This window comes from Hemiscyllium ocellatum, chromosome 2, assembly GCF_020745735.1.
Source record: "Hemiscyllium ocellatum isolate sHemOce1 chromosome 2, sHemOce1.pat.X.cur, whole genome shotgun sequence".
Taxonomy (NCBI): domain Eukaryota; kingdom Metazoa; phylum Chordata; class Chondrichthyes; order Orectolobiformes; family Hemiscylliidae; genus Hemiscyllium; species Hemiscyllium ocellatum.
Window position 1 is genome coordinate 107695258 of NC_083402.1, and position 23836 is coordinate 107719093.

A 23836-nucleotide genomic window follows, 5' to 3' on the forward strand; every position below is an offset into this window, starting at 1 on the left:
CTCCCAAATCATGATCAATAGTATCTATGAAGAATGCAACTTGCTATTCACAATTTACTATATAATCTGAACTCACATTTTTTTTTAAATTGTTGCTTAATCACAGAATCTAATTTTTTTCCTGTTTAGTAGCTGATCCAGTTTTCCTTTGAAAACTACAGTTGACTTTCCATACATTATAGTGAAAAACCTTCCATTCCTGATCCTTAACACTTGCTGTCTGGAGGCATTTTTCATCGTATCATCTTTTGACTCTTCTACTACTCATTCTAAATATATCTCCTCTGGCTCTCTACTTTTTTTGTAAATGGAAACATTTTCCCTTTACTGCAAGAACCTACTGTCAATGTTTGTTTTTAAACTGCAATTGCAAAGTAGTAGGTAAAGATGAAATTTAAAACAAAAATAGAAATTGTTGGCGAAAGATGTGGCAGCATCTGTGGGGAGAAGGTAAAGTTAATGTTTCAAGTCTGATGAAGCAGCTAGCAGAAATTGGTAATCGGGCAGAAGACAAGGTTTGGTGCATAATGGGGCACATGAGGTGAATGGTTAGCTGAAGACTGATTCCAACGACTGTGAGGAAGAGTGAGATATGAAAGGGGTAAATACAGGTCAGGATATAGGAGAATCTGAATAAGTGAAAATGAGAGCAGAGTGTAACAGAGAATGAGTAATCTGGGCTGAAAGTAACCATGCAATGTAATAATATGCCTGAGAGTGAATGAAAATGGGTTGGCTGTTCTAAAAGCATTCCATGTTATTAACAGGATTGGGAATATGGGTAAAATATCTCTGAGGATAGAATCAGACTCCAAAATTATTGAGTTCTGATGTTGAGTCCTGGACACTACAGGGTCCCCAAGTAGAAAATGAGATGCTGTTCTTCAAGCTGAGGCTTAATGGAACACTGCAACATACCTGCAAAGGTAACATGATGTGTTGAAGTGGCAGGCGACTGCAAGCTCTGGGTCATTTTTACAGACAGTGTGTAGTGTCACACAGTCTGTGTTTCAACTCCCTAATGTAAAAGGAGACTAAACTGTGAACAGCATCTATAATAGAATGAAGTATGGAGTACATTGCTACTTCATCTGGAAGGTGTGTCTGGAGCTTTGAATGGTGTGCAGGTAAATGGGCAGGTGTTGCAACTTCTGTGATTGCATAGGAATGTGCCATGAGGCTGTGGCAAGGTGTTGGGAATGGAGGAAGAGAGGCCCATGTGTTAGAGGGAATGGTCCCTGTGCAATAAAGGAGGAGAGGGGACTTTTGTTTCTTTTCCCCACACTATCGCAGTTCGCCGATAGTGCTTATTTTTCCCCAGCACCCGTGTGTGTGTGTGTGTGTGTGTGGTGTGTGTTCAGGCATGAGACACAGTGAAAGACACAAGGTGTACGAATCTTTATTCAATTTCCACCACCAGGAAGAAGAAAAGCACCCAAGTGGCCAGTGACAAGCAGTGCCCTTAGGAGAGGAGTTTTTATTTTACAAAAACGGAAGAGTCCTTGACACTGGTCCAGCTCCCTCAAGAGCTAATTCTGAGTGAACTGAACCTCTGATACACTTTTTTTTTTCTATTTTTTTCCCCAGCACCCATGTTGTGTGTGTACAGGTGTGAGTTGCAGTGAAAGATAAGGTGTACGAATCTTTATTCAATTTCCACCACCAGGAAGAAAAGAAACACCCAAGTGGCCAGTGACAAGCAGTGTCCTTAGGAGAGGGGATTATGTGTCTGATTGTGGTAACCCATTGGTGGCAATGGAAATTGGCTGACAGTCTTTTTGGATGCAGAGGGTGGTGGGATGGTAAGTGAGGATTGGGGGTCCCTATTGTTGTTGTAGGAGGGGAAGGGAAGGAAGGGAACAGGGTGATGGCAGAAATGTGAGCCACACGTGGCTGAGGGCCTTGTTGACTATAGTAGCAGGGAATTCTCCATTGAGGAAAAAATGTGGATATTTCTGAGGCCCCTCCCCCAGGAAATAGATGTTGAGGAAGGGAGGAGTCAGAGATGGATCAGATGAAGATGAGGACAAGGTGGTGAGTGAAGATTTATACTGTTTGGTCAATGTGCAACTAGAAGGTACTCAGTCTTATTTTTGTAATTGAAATTGTCACTTTTTTTCATACTACGTTGTAGCTACGGTTTCATTTGCACTTCTGAAATTGTAGCCAGTTAATTTATAATGTATAACATTTGTTAGATTTTTTGAGTATATGAGTTTTAGCCTAATGTAATTGGGAGAGAATTCCAGTGTGCTTATGATTTTGGCAGGTTGTATGCCGGAGCCATATGAAAAGATAGTGGTGAAAAAATCATTCTTAAGCAGTTAATGTTCCTTTGCTGGTTTCATTTCTTATCAAGTTCTGACCCAATTTAAACTTTTCTTTCTTACCTAATGCCTATCACAATGGATTTTCACGGAACCGTGAACTTTATCTTAAATTAGGATATTTATTTAGCAAGTTGTAATTAGAGGAGATTGGTGGAAGTACTGGGTAAGCAAAAAGAACGTGAGACAGGTTGAATTTCCCAATCAAGCTTAATTCTGCTTTTGTTTATTGTTAATGTACAGGTTATTTAAATGTTCATTTTTAAAATGGTCAGATTACAGTTAATTACCTGCTGTGTCAACTCTAACTCATGTTTTATATTTCCAATCTTGGCAAATTATCTCATTATTCAACCCATTGAGTAAGAAGTATAGCCAGTGGATCCTTGCCTTCTACTTAGCACTCTTGAGTTATTCAAACTCTATAAAAACAAGTTCCTCGTAACATTTATATTTGTATCTCTGCTATAGTCAATCTGAGCGCAACTTTAAATTAGATCCTGTTAATCTCAATGACAGCCAATCACAGGGGGGCACAGTTTCATACACCAATATAATTGTTTTGAATCAACTCAATTACTTTAAAGTGAATCAATGAACTGCAACTGTTTGATTCTACCTTTTTCTTCCATAAGTATCTTCCATAAGGCAAATGTATTGTATTATAGATGGGTTTTTGTAAATGCATTAGTAACTGTATGTCTGTCTTAAGCAGATCGCTCCCAAATAAGCTCTCTTTCTTTGCACTTTGCTTTCTCATCTTTTCATTTTTATCCCCATCTCTGCTTAGGTCCTTCTCCAATATAGTGACTAAATTTTAGTTCAATCTACAGGTGAAGGTTTCCTGTATAGAATATATTTCCATTTTCCAAGTTTCTTTAATTCTTCATTTTCACTTGTGTTCTTGGAATCACCTGTTATGACTATGATACTCTGCTTAACTGCATCTTATGTCATGGTTAACGCAGTTCTGATATTCATTTTCTCTTGCAATTTGAGGTCACTTGTTCTACTGTACTGGTGGCTTATGCATCCCAGGCCGAAGTCTGCTTTCTCTCTAGCTGAATTTTATTTTTTCTACTGATGTCTGGGCTTTAATATGACCTCAATCTATACCTGTCACGTTGCTAAACTGCCTACATGTGGTATTTGGCATGATACACAAGTTGCATTTCTATTTCTTTGCTGAAACTTTTCATTGTAGATTTTATAAATTTATCCATTGTAATGGGTTTTAATCATGCTCTTGTTGCTCTGTTTTGCTCTTTGTCTGCTTCTTGCAGGTGTTAATGCTACCTTTTTTTAAATTAGTAAAGCAAAATTGTCCTCTATTGTGTTGGTTCGTAGAATGTCTAATATTCAAAGATGCTCTAGGTTTGTTGTGCTGTCTTGTTAGCTTACATCTTTCATGTCTCCTGCTTTCCTAGGATCTTCCATTTTCACCCTACCCCAGGTCTCTAGACTCTTGGCCTTAAGAATGATTTTTCACTATCCCTCTGAGAATGTGTATAGGGTATATGCAGGCAGGGAAAGAGTTAAGTTCTGAGTTTTGTGAAATGGGAGGTTCAGCTGAGCATGACTCAGATCAGATAAGAATTTACAGTTAACAGTGGGGTGATGGAGGCAAGGGTAATGGGTTAACAAGGTGGAAAAGCAGTCATTATGTACAGCCATTTAACAATATTGGAAGAATTCAGTATACAAGGTCAGCTAACAAGGGGGAAAGTATCCATTGTATGAATCCAGTTAACAAGGTTAAGACCATTCATTGTATAACAGTAAAGGGCTTGATCTCTGCTATTATAATCATTGATGGTAACGGTCACCCAATTAATATGTATATTGCTTTATCTGGATGCTCCCCTCTATAAAATTACTATATTGTTCACTGAGAAACTGCTGTTCCAGAGAAGACAATGAACTCATTTCTCTGTGCATGTGGGCGATCGTTCTCTGTCCCTCCGGAGCCCGAAATAAAGATGAAGAAGCTAAAGCTACTATGGTCTCTGAGCGTTTTGCTTCAAATGAGGCAGGGGAAGGGGACAATGCCTCATTCCTCCATTTTGCTAATGCCACTTAGTGGGCAGTGTACCCTGAGGCCATTTGACCAGGATAAACTTCTGGCTTATAGTTGCTTCCCTGCTCCTTAGCTGTTCAGTCCCACTGGATGACTTTGACAAGTGTCTTTGTGATTCATTTGTCCTTTTGACAGCACCTGGATTAATCCCATCACCACAAGCCCTTGACTAAATAACTAGCCGTAAATGATAGCCATATCTCACCATGAGAGAGAAACAGTTGTTTGTGCAGCTTGAGAGACATCACTTCACAAAATCTGTGGAGCGAGATGAAGAAGCAGGTTTCCATGACCATTTTGCAACCAAGACAAGGGTAGTCTGCTTCACACTCCAGCCATTTAGCCAACTTAGTTGAAGTTCTGTAGGAGAATTTACTTAACTAAAAACCTAACTTTTTTTTCCGTTTCATTATCCAAAGCATAGGTCAAATTAAGAATTGGGATTTAGTGGTCATAATGTTTGAAGAATTGTTTACAGCTTAGAGTCCTTTTTAAAAATCTGTCCATTTTTGCTGCTTAGTGCTGATCAATTGACAGTACTTATGTTAAATGATTGCTAAGTCTATGTAAGTAGAAGCTGGTTTCATGTAGAGTTAATGTTGAAATCCATTGTGCAACTGTTTGTATCTCATTGGAAGTTGCACATTGATTGTCCATCTAGGAAATTCTGTGTCACTGGTCATAGATTCTGTGGGTCCTTGTATGGCTGATGAATCAGATTCCAGAGCTGCATCTCCTGTCACATAACTGGCAGATGTTTCTGGAAGTTGGAATTGGACCTTGGCCTTGAAATCACTGGCATTCCTTTCTCTGGTTCCTTTTATACTTCGTGTTGCCAATGGGTATTCTTAAAGAATTGTCCCTTCATACTGGAGCTTCCTCCAATTCAATTTCTTCTGAGGGAGAATCTCCTATGTAATGAAATCTATATTGTATTTTGTGAGGGAAGCCTTCAGGGAGTCTTTGAAATGCTTCCTTTTTGTCTTCCTCTTGTTTGATTCCCTTCCTTGAGCTTGGTGAAGATGATTTACTTTGGCAGTCAGAATTGAGGCATCCTAAACATGTGGCTGGGCTAGCCGAGTTGGTTTCAGGTGATCGTGATCTCAATGCTTGAATTGTTGGCTGCTTTAAGAACGCTGATGTTAATATGCCTGTCCTCTCAACTGATGTGAGAATCCATCATCAACCAGTGTTTATGGTACTTCTCAAGAATTATGCAGTAGTCTCTGTGTAATTCAAGTTTTGAAGCCATAGAGAAGAGACAGAAGGATGACTCCCTATACACAAGGATTTTGGTATCTGCACGGATGTAACAATCATCAACGATTCTCATCCTTGGATATCCAAAGGCAGTGCTCACAGATTGTGTGTGATGCTGAATCTCCGTATTGATATCTGCCTTAGATGAGAGGTAGCGTTTCAGCTTGGAAGAATTCCTCCATTGATCTTAATGGAGGGTTGGACTGGAATTTAACTTGGGGTAGGTTGGTAAAGAATTTGCGTCATCTTGGGACTGACGTTGAGACCAATTGTTTGGTATGCTTCCATGAAAGTGTTGAGCAACGCTTGATGATTCTCTTCAAAGAGAGCAGAGATGATGATGTCACCTGCATACTGAACTTCCACAAGCAAGGTCAGTAATATTTTCTTCTTTGATTCAAACAACTAAACTTGAAAAGTTTCTGTCCATCCTGTGGGCCATGTACAGATCACCGGGAAACTTGTTCTTGATACATTGAAGAATGGTGGCAATGAAAATAGAAAAAAAGGTGGAAACATTGACGCATCACAGTTTGACCTCAATATTCTGTCATATTACTATCATTGAGGACAGTCGCTGACAGCTTGTTGTGGAGGAGATGGATGTTTATGAATTTCTCTGAACAGCTGCCATTTGGCAGGCCCTTCCATTACACTTTCTGATTAACTGATGCAGAAACCTTGGTCAGATTGAAGAAAATCATGTCTCAAGTTCCACAGTATGATCAAAGGCACACTGACTTTAAGGAAGGATTTCCCCAGACTGAGGTTCCTAGAGAGGTGTTCGGCAGTGATCTTTCCAACGATGGAGAGTGGAGACATTCCTCGATAGTACCCACAGTCCACTTTGTCTATTTTCTTGAAGGTGATGGCATTGGCAGCATCCTTGAGACCTACAGGGATTTCTTCTTTATCCTAGATTTTCAGGAACTAATGAAGGAGATAGGGGACAAGGTCTGCTTCTCCAAGTTTAAAAAACTACAGCGGAAGCCTTCGTATTCCTGTGACTCTTTCAGTTTTTGTGTCTAATGGTGGCTTCAGCGTCTGCCATTCTAGGTTGAAGTCCAAGATCATTTTTGATTGGGAGTTGGGGAATTTGCTCAAACATGCACACATTGACAATTGTGTCACAGTTTAGGAGTTCTTTCAGGTGTTCTCTCTGTTGGTTGTTTCCTCTGTCTCTCAAATGGGTTCTATCTTCACACCACATCAGTTTGAGCCCAAGGGTGTTGGCTGTGTATATTGCTTTGACACTTGGTCCTTGATTTCCCAGTTCTTGTTTGTAACTTCACCTTTGCTGTTTGAGATCTCCTTATTTGACTCACTCGTGATATTGTTTTGCCAGGAATGGAGAGCGTTCTTGAACGATGTGGTCATTCTTGAATCAGCGTGTTTCTTGGTCTTGTGGCAGACAGTTTCTTTGCAGCAGGAGATTATGGCTGTTTTCAACTCTTTGCAGATTGTCTCCATTCCATTAAAATGAGTCTTTAAAGAATTTGGCGAAGGCATTGTTGGAAGTTCGTTAGTCTGCTCAGCTGTTGAACCAACTCCATATTGAACTTTTTTCTGAGTGCTTTCATCATCTTCAGCTCTTCTGATGGTATGTGATAGTCATAGACTACTGCTCATCCATTCCTATGTCCAGCAGTCGTCGGAATGATCATCACTTTGGTAGTGAGGACATTCTTTTGGTTTTGGGATCAAATGATGTCATAGATGCTCATGTTGTCAGTGCTTTGCTCTTGGATATCTCCAAGAAGTCTTGAACTTGTCTTTTTGGCAATACATTGTGTTGGTGAGGGAAAGAATCGCATTAGAGTTGCAATTCCTGACTCCTTACATTCCAATAGTTCCTTTCCAGAGTTGGGAGTCCTTTCTAACCCTGGCATTGAAGTCTTCCAGAAAGATATTTTTATCTTCCTTAGGGATCTTGGTGAATAGGTTCCAGGATAGAATGGAAAGCAGGTAGTACTGAGGAAGTGGGGAGGCTACAGAAGGACCTAGACAGGTTGGGAGGGTAGTCCAGGAAATGGCTGATGGAATTTAACGTGAGCAAGTGCAAGGTCTTGCACTTTGGCAAAAATAATAAAAGCATAGACTACTGTCTAAATGGTGAGAAAATTAGTAAAGCCAAAGTACAAAGGGATCTGGGAGTGCTCGTCGAGGATTCTCTAAAGGTAAACATGCAGGTTGAGTCCGTGATTAAGAAAGCGAATGCAATGTTGTCTCTTATCTCAAGAGGGTTGGAATATAAAAGCAGAGATGTGCTACTGAGACTTTATAAAGCTCTGGTTAGGCCCCATTTGGAGTACTGTGTCCAGTTTTGGTCCCCACACCTCAGGAAGGACATACTGGCACTGGAACGTGTCCAGCGGAGATTCACACGGATGATCCCTGGAATGGCAGGTCTAACATATGAGGAACGGCTGAGGATCCTGGGATTATATTCATTGGAGTTTAGAAGATTAAGGGGAGACTTAATAGAGACGTACAAGATAATACATGGCTTGGAAAGGGTGGACGCTAGGAAATTGTTTCCATTAGGCGAGGAGACTAGGACCCGTGGACACAGCCTTAGAATTAGAGGGGGTCAATTCAGAACAGAAATGCGGAGACATTTCTTCAGCCAGAGAGTGGTGGGCCTGTGGAATTCATTGCCACAGAGTGCAGTGGAGGCCGGGACGCTAAATGTTTTCAAGGCCGAGATTGATAGATTCTTGTTGTCTCGAGGAATCAAGGGCTACTGGGAGAACGCTGGCAAGTGGAGTTGAAATGCTCATCAGCCATGGTTGAATGGCGGAGTGGATTCGATGGGCCGAATGGCCTTCCACTCCTATGTCTTATGGAAACCTCCTTTGGTATCATCTGTGGCATCACGGCTTGGTGCAAAGGTACTCCTATTACTGTTGCCTGCTGGTTCTTGGCAAGTTATAGAAGGAAAGTCCTGAGAAATTGTTGAGCTCTGTGAGTCTGTTGAGTTTGTTCTTGATCTTGAATATAATTCCATACATCCTGGGTTGATCCTTAGGATTTCAGAAGAAAGTGTAACCACTGCCAACCCTCTCCCTTTGCTGTCCTTTGCTACCTTGAGTCTTGTATGGGGCAGTGATATCAAATGTTGAAGTGCCTGATTTCATAGGCAACAAGGGTCAGATGATTGTTTTGCTAATTATCCATGAGGATTCGTATATTCCACGTTTTGAGATTGACTTTGATATTCGGGTGGATGACCCTGATGGACACAGGTTTCCAGCCAGGTTAATGTTGGAATTAACTATTTTCAGGGTATCCTTTCTAGTTCCTTCATGCAGAGTGAGCAAAGTAAATTCTGAAGAGGACTGCTCAGCCGTGAAAAAAAGGTTGCCAAAATGGTCTTCTGTTTCTATTCCAAGAGTGAAATGACTGAGGCAGGCACCACCACTGATATGTGCCAAGCTAGGGACTTGCAGATCTCTGAATCCTGTCCTGTTGCCTCTCGCCGATTACTGCAAGGGTGGTGTGTAAGTAGGTGGTTATATTCTTCTGGGATGCCTTGTGTGGGATATCTTTTAATATGGGAATGCTTTTACATGTCAGCAGACACATGGCCCTTGACAGGTATTAGGTGTATTTTGGGCAAAAATAGTTTCAGTAAGAGAATCGTAATAGATGACGACTGTTTGACCTACTGTATCTATGCTACAACTGTAAATGTGGTGTTCCATTAGATCCACATTCCTAACCTTTCACCATACCCATGAGCATTTTTCCTTAACTCGTACATATTCATACTATATATCCCTTTTGAAAGTTAGTACAGCAGTGACACTTGAGAAAGTACTTCATTTTCTGTGAAGCACTTTATAAAGTCCTGATTGTGAAAGGCACCACATAAAATGCAAGTTTTTTGAAACATTTTGTGTGATAACAAAAATCTTGAAACATTTCTACTTTTCCATGTAACTGAATTCTTTTATCCCTGATATTATGCTGCTAATTTGTGCTCTCTCCAAAGTCTTAGCATCTGTAATTAGACTTGGAGTTGCAAAGCATTTTAATCTTTGAGTTAATATATGGAGATTTGGGTCACCTATGAATTTTGAATCTTTGTCTCAATTTGATCATGTAATACTCTTTGTAGCTCTGATTTCATCCAACAAAATCAAAAACCAGAATAGCAACAAGCTAGTCGTTTTAACAAAGATAGACCTGATGACCCTTAGTTTTTCAGATGGACCACTCAGTGTTATATTCTTGATGAAACTTGTACTGAGATTGGTTGCCTTAATAATATAAAAGGGGGAAAGTGAGGACTGCAGATGCTGGAGATCACAGCCCGTCAGACAGCATCTGAGGAGCAGGAGAATTGACATTTTGAGCAAAAGCTCTTCATGAAGAATGAGGGGTTGGCCCAAGGGGGCTGAGAGGTAAATGGGAGGGGCAAAGGGCTGGGGCTAAGGAACTGAGAATGCGATAGGTAGATGAAAGTGGGGGTGAAGGTGATAAGTTGGAGAAGAGGGTGGAGCGGATAGGTGCGAAGGAAGATAGACACGTCAAAAGGGCGGTGCCAATTTGGAAGGTTGGATCTGGGATAAGGTGGGGGGAGGGGAAATTGAGGAAACTGATTAAATCTACTTTGATCCCGTGTGGTTGGAGTGTCCCAAGGCGGAAGCCCCTTGCTTATGCGATAATTGTAATTTCCCTCCATAAGTTTATTAAGCTTGCCTTATATGAATACTTTTGGGTCTCTTCACTTTGAAATCAGGGTTATTTATTAATTTGAGGTTAAAAGAATTTTAATGCAGTTTTTGTTTTCCTTTGGCACAAGCAAATGCGAACCAAAATGAGTTTGACCAGCTTGACCCAATCCTTATTGGCACAGTACCAGTGGTTTGGCACTAACTGATGCTGTTAGGCCCCAAGGATGAAAAACAAGTACTTAGAGTACTGTAATGAAAGATGGCAGTCTTCTGCGATAGTCCTGAGTCTCATCACTTAGCAGTGTAAAAGGAGCTTCACCTCTGCATTACATTTGATTTCTGAAAAAATTATACTGGTGATAATTGTGAGATATGAATTCCATTCTTTGTCCTTGCACTAACCTTTCTCTTTGTCAATACAGAAAAAAATTCACAAGTATTGGCAGAATGGAATTTGAAAATAAAGCTTTGGTGTACTCATATCATGCTTTTAGTTTATAAATACTTTATCTCCAATGCTAACGTCTCTGCAAGGTTATTTGTTGCCTGGATAAATACTTGAATTCCGTTACATCCGCTGTTAAGTGGATTGACCGAGTATAGCTGTTCACTTTGTAGGATTTCTCCCATCACTGAAATATTATGTAGCTGCAGGTATGGGAGCTAATGGAAATTTTAACCCAAAGGCAATGTGCAGAGACAGTTTGATTTGGAAAGTAGCAGTATTATTTTGGACACTTGCTACAGTTTACTAAATTTTGAATTTTGCAGAAATTTAAAGTTACTGCTCCTGACTTGCTGGACTCACCCTTCAAATTTCGTTGTGTCTGCAATTGTCAGTAAGCTGTTGTTTCATTGGCATGACTCACTTGTGTCAATGTAACTTTGGAAGAGTTCACATTTTAAGTAGCATTTCTCTCACAACCAAGGCAAGATCGTGCACCAGTTTGCCCTCAGGTATCCTGAGAGTTGTGATTTGGTGAGAAGCTTACATCCTGTAAGGGTAGGGGCAAGACCTGGGCAGGAAAAAATATTGAATATCGCAATTTATATTTTCAGTGTGAATGGATGTGTGCTCTGATTTAAAAAGTAAAATGAAAGAATTTGAACAGAAGCAATAGGAATATCATTCAAATAAATCACCTGGCCAACTGACTGGGTTTTGTTGATTAAATTAATGTTTATTTAATATGGTTTATTATCCCCTTGGTGTGTAATGAAGAAATATTAAATGGTTTTAAATTCCTTTCAGTTCATGTGTGAGCCTATTTTTCAAAAGACGTTTATATAATATTTACCAATTCTCCTAGTGAAACCAAAACAGAAGTAATGTGCGAGGCTCTTATTTTAAGTAGCCTGGTGAAGATGTCTTGAGGGAGTCTTTTTATTACTTGATCTCTTGCAAATCCAAGAAAAGTATGTAGTAGCGAAATTTGGTAGCTCCAAGAACAAGTCAATTTTCCATAAGTATTATCATGTATGTGTTGTATGCATTATTAGCAGCAGTCTTCATGTTGAAATTTATTCAGAATGCTGGGTTGATATGTTGTCCCAATGTAATGGAAATCCACATCATAAGCTTTGTGATCAGTCGTAGTACATAAACTCAGCTTCCTGCTGATCTATATAGAATCTTGATATTTCATTAAATGCACTTTCGAAAATACGTCTGAGCAATAAGTGCTGATACCATGATTTGAAGTTTATTTGCATCTATTCATAAAAAATGGTAAACAAATACTTTCACTTCATTGTTCCTTAGCTTTGCCGTGTTATTGTGGTGGGTTAACCCATAGTATTTCATTTACTAACCATGTCTGATCTGGGTAGGTTATAGATTCATGTGAATTAGCAGCAGAAGTATGCCATTTGTCTTTCGCCCAGGGCCAAAGTGGCTTCTTCAATTGAGGCCATATTCCATTTCTCACCTATTCCTGATGACCTTTGAATTGTTATGAACTTAGATTACCTTGGGTAGCCTCTTCAAATATTATTTTCCCTTTTATGAGCTACTTAACTCAATCTTAAAAACTGACTATAAAACAACTAAAACAAAAACTTCAAACGTAGTATCCTAAAGCTTCACTCTATACAAGCTGACAAGTGTTGATATTTCAAATAAATTTTCCTTCAATGACAAACATGTAGAACCTTTGTAATGTACAGCAGTGGTTCATGACTTCAGTCAAATTATTGACATCATGAATCATTGGAAATGCAGAATGCAAAGTGATGTAAAGAATATCAAAGTCCTCCTTCCATCAGAATTACAGTGGTGGATTAGACCTGGTCTTGTACAGCTGCTTCTGTCACAGTCTATGAAACTTTGCTTATGTTTTATTTCTGTCTGAGTCCACAGATGCAGGTAGAGAATCCTCTTTAAAGCCTGGAAAATGATATCCTAACTTTATTGTTCATTTATCTTCATGGATTGAAACCTCTTAACCTGTAGTTTACTGGCTGGGTACCAAACTGGCCATTTACCGGCTGTGCTTTTCCAATGCCACACTTTTAGACTCTGATCTCCAACATTTGCAGTCCTCACTTTCTCTTACCTGACCATTTACTAGGATTGGATACAGAGAGGCTGTCGCTGTGAGGCTGATGCTTTCAGTAAAAATCTGTAAATGACCCAGCATGGTTGCTATCCTGGCCATGGGATTGGCACCCAAGTCCTATTCCTGTAACCAGCATTTCACTAGAGCTTTTCACTTTTAAATACAAGCCCAGTAAAATTGGGGGAATTAGAAAAAAGGTCTAGTGCAAATCAACTTGTCAATTTCAGTGTTTCTTTTCTATTGCCTTAATTTGAGCAACATTTTTTATGTTCGTAGTATTGCAATAATATATTGAATCTTTGAATATATGTTTCTCATTTTATTGAGCATGCCCTCCAGCTTCCTTTTAAGAAAAGGCACTGTATATCAACATAATATGCCAAAATCTATCTTGCTCAAAATTGTCTACTTTTTACCCAATCTCTTTCACTTTTCTTGAATATTGTCACAGGATATGCATATTGGCATTTTTGTGACTATTAATTGAGCAGCATGTGAACCTGGGCAAATTTTTCGCAGCCCTTGATTTGTTGCTATAGGCAGTCTCATGGGAACAATTTTGTGATAAAAATTTTAAGTTTTGAGATGAGTAGTTTCTATGGCCTAATTTGTGCATTGACACTAATAAGCCTAAGGGGATGACTTTCTTCATAATTAATGCCTTAAGTCAACTTTGTGCTGCTATTTCTGCATCATTGATTGCAGTTTCTTTTGTGTATAAGGCCACTAAGAGAGAAGACAACCATCGTGGTAACATCAAAAGGCCGTTATGGTATAGAAGAGGAGCGAGGAGCCCTGTGCACTTCTACTCGTCGACGTTCTATACCCCGCAGTTTAGGAGGCATGTCGACAGGTGTTACAGAATCCATAATGATTCAGACTTTACGACAAGAAGAACAGCAGCGAGCAAGGGAAGAAAAGAGGTAAGATATTCAACAAAATGTTGGAAATTAACCCTGGATTGGTAATAACAACTTGTTACTTGGAGCAATCTCTTCCAAAATCATTTCACTGCCTCCTTCTTAAGTTTTTACATTTCCTTTCTTGCCTGGCTCCCTTTTGAATAGAAGTCTCTGCTTCCATATCCATATGTGCATACATACAGCAAATGTTTTCTCCCTGCGAGAAAGTGAGGACTGCAGATGCTGGAGCTTGGAGTCGAGAGTGTGGTGCTGGAAAAGTACAACAGGTCAGGCAGCATCTGAGGTGCAGGAGAATCGACGTTTCGGGCACAAGCCCAAGCAGCATTGATTTTCCTGCTCCTCAGATGCTGCCTGACCTGCTGTGCTTTTCCAGCACCATACTCTAAATTCTGACTCCCCTCTTAATTTGAAAACGTGAGTAATGTCCCCTTTTTTTTGTTTTGTCTGGCTATTGCTTTCACTGTTCTCTCTGCACTTTTATTAAAAATAAGAACTTATGCGGTTGCTCTTTAATAGCAATAAAATTGTGTTAATTATCATATAATTATAGATTGAATTCAAAGTAATGTATAGTACTGGTTGACAATGTATTTCACCTTAAGGATCAAGTTTTGACTCTCAACTGCATTAGACAGAATGGTAATTCTGCAAAGTGTGAAGTTCATCCTGTTCTACTTGAAGTATTTTTTTTACTTTGAAGTCTTAACATAAAGTGGGTGATAAGAGAGTTTTTGTCTAACCAGCTATGAACCTTGGAGGACTTGCTGTCAATTTGTATATCCATGAGGGATTTTTATTTGATTCCTAACCATGCTATCTCAGAACTCAATTACCAAAGAGTTTGAATTTCAAAAATTGTATGCACAAAACATTGCTACTGTAAGTATGCTTCAAACAAGTATTCAGGTTTATGAAATAAAAACAGAAATTGTTGGAGAAAATCAGCAGACCTGGCAATATCTGTGGAGAGAAAGCAGAGTTAACATTTAAAGTCCAGTGACCCTGTTTCTGCCAGATTGGCGTTTTTCCAACAATTTGTTTTTGATGGATTGTCAACATCGGTTCTTCTCTTTCATTCTGATTTATGAATAGAGATAGCTTTAAAACAAGCAATTTTTATAAAACAAATAGACTTCAGATATGGTTATCAAAGTTTGTTTGCTAATTTTTTTTGTTAACTTAGAGAAATTAGTTCAGATTTCTGAAAGTTAATTAATTGCAAAACAGCATTTCAAAGCTTGTCATTTGTTTTTGAGATTTATCCTTCCAATGTTAAGAACTTCATATTTTTAACAGGGGCAGTCAGTTAACTTGTTGTATCGCTGCATGTGCTGGTTTACATCAGTTAATCCCATTCTCTGTGAATGTAATACTGGTATGTTTTATTAGTAAATAATGCTGTTCTGAATGGGCATTCTCCATTGCTTAGCCCATGCTTTGCATAATGAATTTTTTTTTCCCTTTAAAAAAGGTGGCAACAGGCAATGAACTGAGATGTTGCATGTTAAGTTGTAACCTGTGAAATGTATTGATCAAGCTACTGACTTCCGGGTTTGAGACAGTTAACTGTTTTCAATAAACTCACTATCCTTATTGAGATCACTTGGTTATTTGGGGGAGTATTTACAACTGACTTGGACTTTTTCTGGTCTTAAATATTCTCACTGCTCTGTCCCAAAATTGCCAACTGCCCTCAGATTTGAATCTATTGCTGTGGTGTGTCTTACGTGGAAACTAAAACCTGTGTTTAATCATTGAGTACCCAAATATGAGGTGGTAATTGGCAGCCATTGAATTGGAACATGTCTGTACTCTTTTCAGTGTACTTTTCAGTGATTGATAAATAGATTACTTTGTTTCAATACTATCTTAATTTATGGGGGTTTATGGTGAGGGGAGGGTGCTTGGACTTAGCAAGTCAAGCAATTTCCTGCTGTTCTGGTATTGAGGACATCAAATGTTCATTGCACCCTGTGAAATAGATGTCCAGGTTGCTTAACTGCAAGTACTTTGGAGACTAAAGAGAACTTTGTAATGTCGTGATTTTTTTTAATTTGCATGTATTGCTTCCTTTTTGCTGGTGTGAGAACCCAGCACCATCACTGATGGAGTTCCCAAATGCATGTTTCCTTCCTTATAAATTTATAAGTGGAGGCAAACCTATAAGAAATGTCATATGATGCATGTAAATTGCCCTGTACCAACCTGTCATATCTACCAGTACGAATGTGCAGTTGATACTAAGCTTCTGGGTGCGGCCCATTAATTTGGTAGATGTAATGAGATATATTAATAGATTTAATGGTACAAATGAAACCCCCTCTCCTAGTCCTTTGCCAGCACCCTCCAGACCACAAACAGTTTTGATGAAGAGGGTGTAACTTGGCAGCTGCCTTGAACCAGCACCACACTGATGCAGGTGAGGTGTGCATCCCTAATACAGTGAAACCACTTGGCACAATTTGTTGGAAGAACAAAATTTGAAAATAATTATCATTTTGAAACTGCTGAAAGGGAGGAAGGAAAATTAGTTGAATTTCCAAAAATTGTGAAATGAGAAGAAATTGGAAATAATGCCATCATTTCCAAATTGTGTACGATTTTCATTATAATCAATGATATATCATAAAACTGTAAAATGCTGACAGTTGTTACATGTACAGTATTGTCAGTAAGAGAAAAAGATGACCTGATTCTGATTGGTAAACTTTGGGTTCCTGAGCAAACTATAGGAGAGGTGCAAAGATCAGCCAAATTCTTTTTGCAGCTTCTTGTTCGGTATTGCAGTTTAATTAGAACAATTTCCAAGCGACCAGTGCCTTGAGTGAAGTCCAGATCTATACTGGTTCTGGTTGCAGTTTATTTCTACATCTGAGGCAAAGAAAACCCAGGTTTAAAGCAAACCAGTCTCAGAACCTCACATGCTTGTCAATTCTACCGAGATCAGCTCAGTGAGTGCACCACCAAAGATGTGTTATTCATTCCCAATTCTTTAGCTTGACTCAGTCATCTTCCTTCTTCCCTAATGAGTGGCCAGGAGGCAGGACCTCTTCTATAAGGTCTGTTCAAGTGAAATGTCACGATTGGTTTTACAGTTAGCTCTTCTGTTTTGCAGTTTTTAATAATTTTTATTACTAATTTTTAATAATTTTGTTTTCTCTCTCTTACACAGCAAATTGTTTTCTTAATTTCTTGTTGAAATTCGTATTTAATGTTGTGCCAGGATACTAAAGCAGATCTCAGGCAGCTGGTGTTATGGGGAATGAGAGGTTCACAAGAAGTCTGATTGCTTTCTGCAAGTTGGTTAAGGGTGTTATTTTTACTCTGGTAGAAATGGGGTGAATCGGAAATGTTTAGCATGCCTGCAGCAGAGTAGCAGAGGCCAGTGACCCTTCTTATAAGAGCTAGTGTAGGCCATAGACCTGAAGCATGCTGCCGAGCCTGTTAAATATTTCAAGCACTTCCTAGTTATGTTGCAGATTTTCAGTATCTGCAGTTCTTTGCTGTCATGTACTTTGCTAGAACAGTTCTAAGAAACTACATAGAACCAAGAAACCTGAGGGGATTGATAGAGATAAATAAAATTATAACATGTTCGAGAATGAATAGAATCTGTTTCTAATCACTGAAAGATCTACCATCAGATGGCCAAAATTTGATTTATTTTGATCATCAAAGGGACTAGAGGTAACACAAGAAAAACATTAGAATGCAGCGGTTAAGATTTGCAATTCAGCCTGTCCCTGATATTGTGATGGTTATGGATACAAATAAATTAATGTTCAAAAGACAATTGGATAAATCCTTGCAGGAAAAAGAGGAAGAAACCAGGAGAGGAGTAGACACTCTTGGTAGAACTGGATTCTATTTCAAAAGAATCGGCATAGACTTGTGAACCTGAATGGCTCCCTTCTGTGCTGCATTAACCTATTATATATAGCATCAGGAAGGTGAAAGGAAGAAGAATGTTGGAGAAGAGAAAGATGTGGTTAGTGGGCCTGCAAACACAGGAAGCCCAGATCCAATGACTTATCTTCCAAGCCCTGAGTGATATGAAAGACAGCCTTCCTTGTAACAATGATTTTCAATACATTCCCTTCCTTATCATCAGACGTCAAGTGGTATGCTGCTTGGGAATATGCTTCTAAACTCATGGCCACACATTGGTTTATTTTCCTGTTATTTTGATCCTTTAAGTCTCTTGCTGTCTCAGCTTTTAGAAAAAGGTTGTGGTTTTTTATCCTCTTAGAACTAGAATCGTGTCAAGTCAATAATGTTCAAGTTAGAAATAGGTATACCAATAGAGCTCTTGTGCAGTGGTAATGTCCTGTGAGCCAGGAGGTCCTGTTTCAAACTCCATCTGCTCCAAGAAGTGTGCAATAATATCCCTGAGCAGGTTGAATAGAAAATACCTACAAAGGCGATTTGATTCTTTTTAAAGTATGTTGGAGGAAGAGCATCAGATATTTTTCCGCATTTTTGTTATCTCAAACGCAGTGGAAGTTCGAAACAGGGTTAAAACATAAATAATGTGGCAAAAACACACGCCTTAGTTGATCTTAAAGAAAACTTGATCACATATTGATAGGACCTCAAAAGATCTTGGTTTGGTCATAACACTGCGCAAATTTCAACAGTATCTGCATCTGAATTTTCTGTCATGGATTCTATCTTGATTCCGACTCGATCTGTTTAAATGGCATCTAGTGTCAGAAATTTCATACTGTTTTCCCTCTAATTTGTAACACCATTACACTTAAGGCTCAACTTGAAATGGCATTTAAAATTTTCAATGATTGTCAACTTTTTCAAATAAATTATACCATATATTTATGGGGCGTTTTCAAATAAACAAGTTGGTGCATTTGGAAAGTGCTGGATACAGCTCAGGAAAGGTGGCATCTGTAAAGACAGAAAAACAGTTCAAGTCTCAGATATGTGACCTTTCTTGAGAAAGTAGAATAGGTGAGAGATGTGTACTAGGTTTGAGAAACGACATGGGTAGAAGGAAAGTAAAATGGTAGGTCTGTGTTGGAGTGGAGGAAAGGTTGAATGACAGACATCAGAGGCCAAAGGGAACTTTATTTTTGATTTTCATCATCCACAGTATTCCACCTCATGGGTACGTACTCCTAGTATAGTGTGAGGTCACACAGATGGTCGGGGATTTCAAAGTCTGAATTGCCCTTTCTGCCATATACAATTCTCAGGCTTTTGAGTTTGCAGTCGCCGTGCATTATTATTGCAACTCAACCAGGTAAGTTGCTCAAATGATATCTAGGACTTTGTAATCAAGAGATCTGCAAAATGCAGCTTACAACTGCTGCCTTGCAACCACTATCATTTGGAAAGTAAATGTTCAGTGAATTCTTTTGCTTTTAAGATTTTTTTTGTGACTCAAAGATTGGTGTGAGAGAAATGGGCTTTGATCCATGGACACTTGCACCAGTATTGATGGAGAAAAGAAGCTATACCACTATGATGGCCTCTGTCTGAACTGTATTCACACCTGTCCTGTCTAATCAAATATCTTGACTGTACAGAGGGCTTTAAAGTGTTGGTGGTAGTATGACTGGGGAGCATGGTGGGGATAGTTTGAGGGAGGATTTGGAAATTTGAAAGAACAGGGCAAGGTGACTATGCAGAGGAGTGATATGGAAAAAAGATTACCTAAGATTGAACCAAGAAGTAAGTCAGAGTTGGGAAAATTGACAAAAAAAACAAAAAAAAGAATGAATGCAGCTTTCATATCAGGATGGATGAGTTGAAATAGAAATAAATGTGCATAATGACCATTCCAGGCATGTAGTTGTAAAGTGACTGCAAACAGATTCTGAATATTAACACGTTGTTAGAGCTGCAATCATTCTGGCAAGTGGAGAATTTTCAATTGTACTGTTGTACTTTGTGGATGCTGGAGAGACTATAGCAAGTTGGAAGGTGAATGAACCATTTGCTGCAGTATACTCTGCTTCTTACCTGCTCCTTTAGCCATAATATTTGTATGATTGATGCAGTTAACTTTCTCATCAGGGATGACCTGAAGTTTCGTGTAAGGTTTATGGTGAGAATACTGAGGAGAAATGATTTGGAGATACTGGTGTTAGACTGGGGTGTACAAAGTTAAACACACAACACCAGGTTATAGTTCAACAGGTTTATTGGAAGCACAAGCTTTCAGAGCGCTGCTCCTTCATCAGGTGGTTGTGGAGAGTAAGATCATAAGACAGAATTTATAGCAAAAGCGTGATGTAACTCAAATTATACATTGAGAAATACCAGGATTGTTTTAAGTCTCTTATCTTTTACAATGAACATGTTGGTTTCAGTTCTTTCATATGCAAATCACAGAACATTTAAAAGTTACATTCTCAAGTGAGCTTTAATAATTGGTGTCATGTCTGCCCAGATAATGCAGTTCAGATGTGAGACTGTGTGTACCACAATGGTCAGACTGATTCTAATCTGACGAATGGATTTACAGAATCTTACATGGATTCATGCAGTTTTTGATCAAAGTAAAATGTATGTGTGAGTGTATGAGAGAGGGTCTGCGTGAGTGTATGGGTCTGTAGGAGTGTGTGTGTGGGGTGTAATGGATCACCTGTAGTGTGACATGAACCCAAGGTCCCAGTTGAGGCCATCCCCATGGATCCCAAACTTGGCTATCAGCCTCTGCTTGGCCACTTTTCATTGTGTCTGTCCCATAGCCAGCTTGGAGAATGGTCACCTAAAAGTCCGAGGTGAAATGTTCTGGACCGCTGAAGTGTTCTCTGACTGGAAGGGAACATGCCTGTCTGTTGATTATTGTGCGGTATCCATTCATCCATTGCCTTTGCCTCTGTGCTTGGCCTTGCTTCAGGGCATCCTCGCCTGTAGCATATGAGATAGACAACATTGGCTGAGTCACATGAGTTTTGTTGCCTGACCTCCTGCACTTTTCCAGCAACACATTTTTAAGCTCTGATCTCCAGTATCTGCAGTCCTCACTTCTCCTGAGTCACATGTGTACCTGCCATGCACGTGGTGGGAGGTGTCTCCCAACGTAATGGTGGTATCAGTGTCGACACTCTGGCAGGTCTTGCAGCACCCACTGTGATAAGGTTGTGGTGTTGTCCTGAAAGCCGGGCAGTTTGCTACAAACAATGATCTGTTTGAGGTTTGGTGGTTGTTTGAAGGCAAGAAGTGGAGGTGTGGGGAAGGTCATGGCAAGGTGCTAATCCTCACTCATCATGTGTTGCAGGCTGTGAAGAACATGGTGTAGCTTTTCAGTTCCTGGGAAGTACTGGATAACAAAGGGTACCCTGTCGATTGCAACATGTGCCTGTCTCCTAAGGAGGTCATAACGGTTACTCACTGTGGCACGTCTGAACTGGCAGTGAGTTGAGTGTCATGCATCCCTCATAAGAACAGGCTACGATGCTCGACTCATCGACTGCCAGTTCTGACGTGCTATAGCAAGGAACCTCAATGTCCTCCTCGGGAGACAGACATTTTTAAAATTAGAATCAGTCTGACCATTGTGGCATAAACAGCCTCACACAGGGCAGCTTACACCTTAAATACATTATTTAGGTCAACATGACACAATTGTTAAAGGTCACTTGAGAATGTAATTTTATGCGATTTACATATGAAAGAACTGCAAACAACATCTTCAGTCGGAAAGATGAGACTTAACAAACAATCCAGGTCTTTTTCGATGTATAATTTCAGCTACATCACATTGTATACCCTTGCTATAAATTGTGTGTTTTACAATCTTATACTCCACAACAGCCTGATGAAGGAGCAGCGCTCGAAAAGCTAGTGCTTCTAAATATACCTGTTAGACTATAACCTGGTGTTGTGATTTTTAACTGAGGAGAAACTGCAGACACTGGAGAATCAGAGTTGACGAGGGTAACGCTGGAAAAACGCAGCAGGTCAGGCAACATGCAAGGAGCAGGACAGTCGTGGTTTCAGGCATAAGCCCTTCATCCAGATTTCTGATGAAGGGCTTGTGCCCGAAACATTGACTCTCCTGCTTCTCTGATACAGCCTGACCTGATGTGCTTTTCCAGTGCCACCTTTTTCGACTGGTGATAATACTATTAAAGGGAAGGTGATCAAGTAGGCTGTCTTGTTGGAGGTGATCATAGCCTGCCACTTGTGTGGCTTGAATTTTACTTGCCACTTATTAGCCTAAGCTTGAATGTTATTGAGGTCTTGCCAAATGCAAGTATAGGCTGCTTCAGTATTTGAGGAGTTGTGAATGATACCATGCACTTTGCAATCATGAACAAATGTCCCCACTTCGGTTTGAGGTTAGGTTATTAAAGCAGTGAAGGGTGAATCGGGCAGTCCTTTTGAGATGTCCCAGATCTGAGATAAATGTCATCCACCAATCTAAATCTCTTGGTTTCTGCACTTCATAAAATCGAGGCAGCGGGGTGTTCTTCTCCAGATTTCCATTGAATTCTGTTTTGCTAGAGCTTCTTAGTGCTATACTGTAGCAAAAATGTCTTTGTTAAGAGAAGCCTCATACTCACTCGAAGCCTGGAATTCAGCTTCTTTATCCAGTTGAGATCCGTGATCTGGTACTACGTGATCTTAGTAGAATCCAAACTGAGTGTTGCTGAGTAGGTTTGAGTAAATGTTGCTTAAAAGCACTTTGACCATATCCATTATTTTACTAACAATTGTAGGTAGACTGGAAACGTAATGATGTTATAAAAGGAATGGCAAATGCTGGGTATCTGATGCAAAAACAAACATTGGAGAAACCCAGCTGGTCTGGCACCATCTGTGTGGACACAGAGCTAATGAAGAATCACCAGACTCAAAACATTAACTCCTGCTTTTTGACCACATCTGCTGAGTTTCTCCAATAATTTTCATTTTTGTTTGAGATGGTCGTGACTAAAATTGAGATTGCTGTTTGGAACAAGACAAACCTGAGCAATTTTCCAGGTTAAGTAGCTTCCAGCACTGTGTAGCTAGACTGAAAGCATAGTTCAAGGTGCAACCTATTATGGAGCACCAGTCTTCATTACTAGGGCAGTTATTGGGACCCATAGCCTGTGGTGCATTCAGTAATCTCAAACTTCCTTTATCACTTCTGAGAAGGTCTCGATTGCAGGGAGAGCACAGACCTGGCATTTCCAGGTGAAGGTGTTCACAAAATACTGTAGAACTCTGCTTTGCCATCATTCAGAATGGGGATACTCATGACTCTTTTTTTTGTCGTAGCCAGTGGCAAGTTGATGACAATGATAGGACTGCAGAATTTTGTTATGATTGTTTTTGGAATTACTTTTTAAGCGTCCGGTAACTCAAATATATTCTGGTTCATGTGATCATTAAAATAAATGTGGCAATGAACATTGATAGCAGATTTTCTTAAATGTTTGAGTCCTCGCAGGCTGTGTTTAAAGTAGCTAAAGTGAAGGGGGAAATAGTGTCATGGTGGTACTGTGACTGAACATTTATCCAAAAACACAAGCTTATGGTCTGTGGGTATGAGTTAATCTCACCATGCAGCCTGTGGAATTTAAATTAAGTTTATAAATTCTAGCTTTGTACTGAGTAATGATGACCATAATAACAATCGATCATTGTGAAAACCCTACTGGAACCCTAATGTCAAGCAGGGAAGGAAATCTGCCCTTGCTGGACTGGCCTGCATGTGACTGCAGAGCCACAACAATGTGGTTGACTCTCAGCTGCCCTTTGAAATGACTTGTAAATCCATTCGGTTCAAGGGTGATTTAGCAATGAGCAACAAAGACTAGTCTTGTTATCAAATATCCATGCCCCTGAAATTTTGAAATTTTAAAAATCTTCTCCTCTGCAGATCGACAGAGGGGTCTAGCCAGATGTTAATGGGCAGGTGATTGTGGTTGAGGGAGTTAAAAAGGAGAAAGAAATAAAGAGCTAAGATATAAATTTATAGTTATCATAGGAAAATGTGGAATTTCTATCTTTCATGCAAAGTACTAGTAAAAAAAATCCATGCACCTGAGTCGATAAA

At 39.6% G+C, this 23836-nt stretch overlaps 1 protein-coding gene across 2 annotated transcripts in view; it reads left to right on the forward strand.

The window, feature by feature from the left end:
- Positions 1–23836, forward strand: part of LOC132824481 (uncharacterized protein KIAA2026-like) — a 97917-nt gene that overhangs the window by 11048 nt on the left and 63033 nt on the right. For both annotated transcript variants that reach the window (XM_060839057.1, XM_060839067.1), the window contains exon 2: positions 13624–13824. In XM_060839057.1, coding sequence (XP_060695040.1) covers positions 13624–13824 — 201 coding nt within the window. The remainder of the gene's footprint in view (positions 1–13623; positions 13825–23836) is intronic.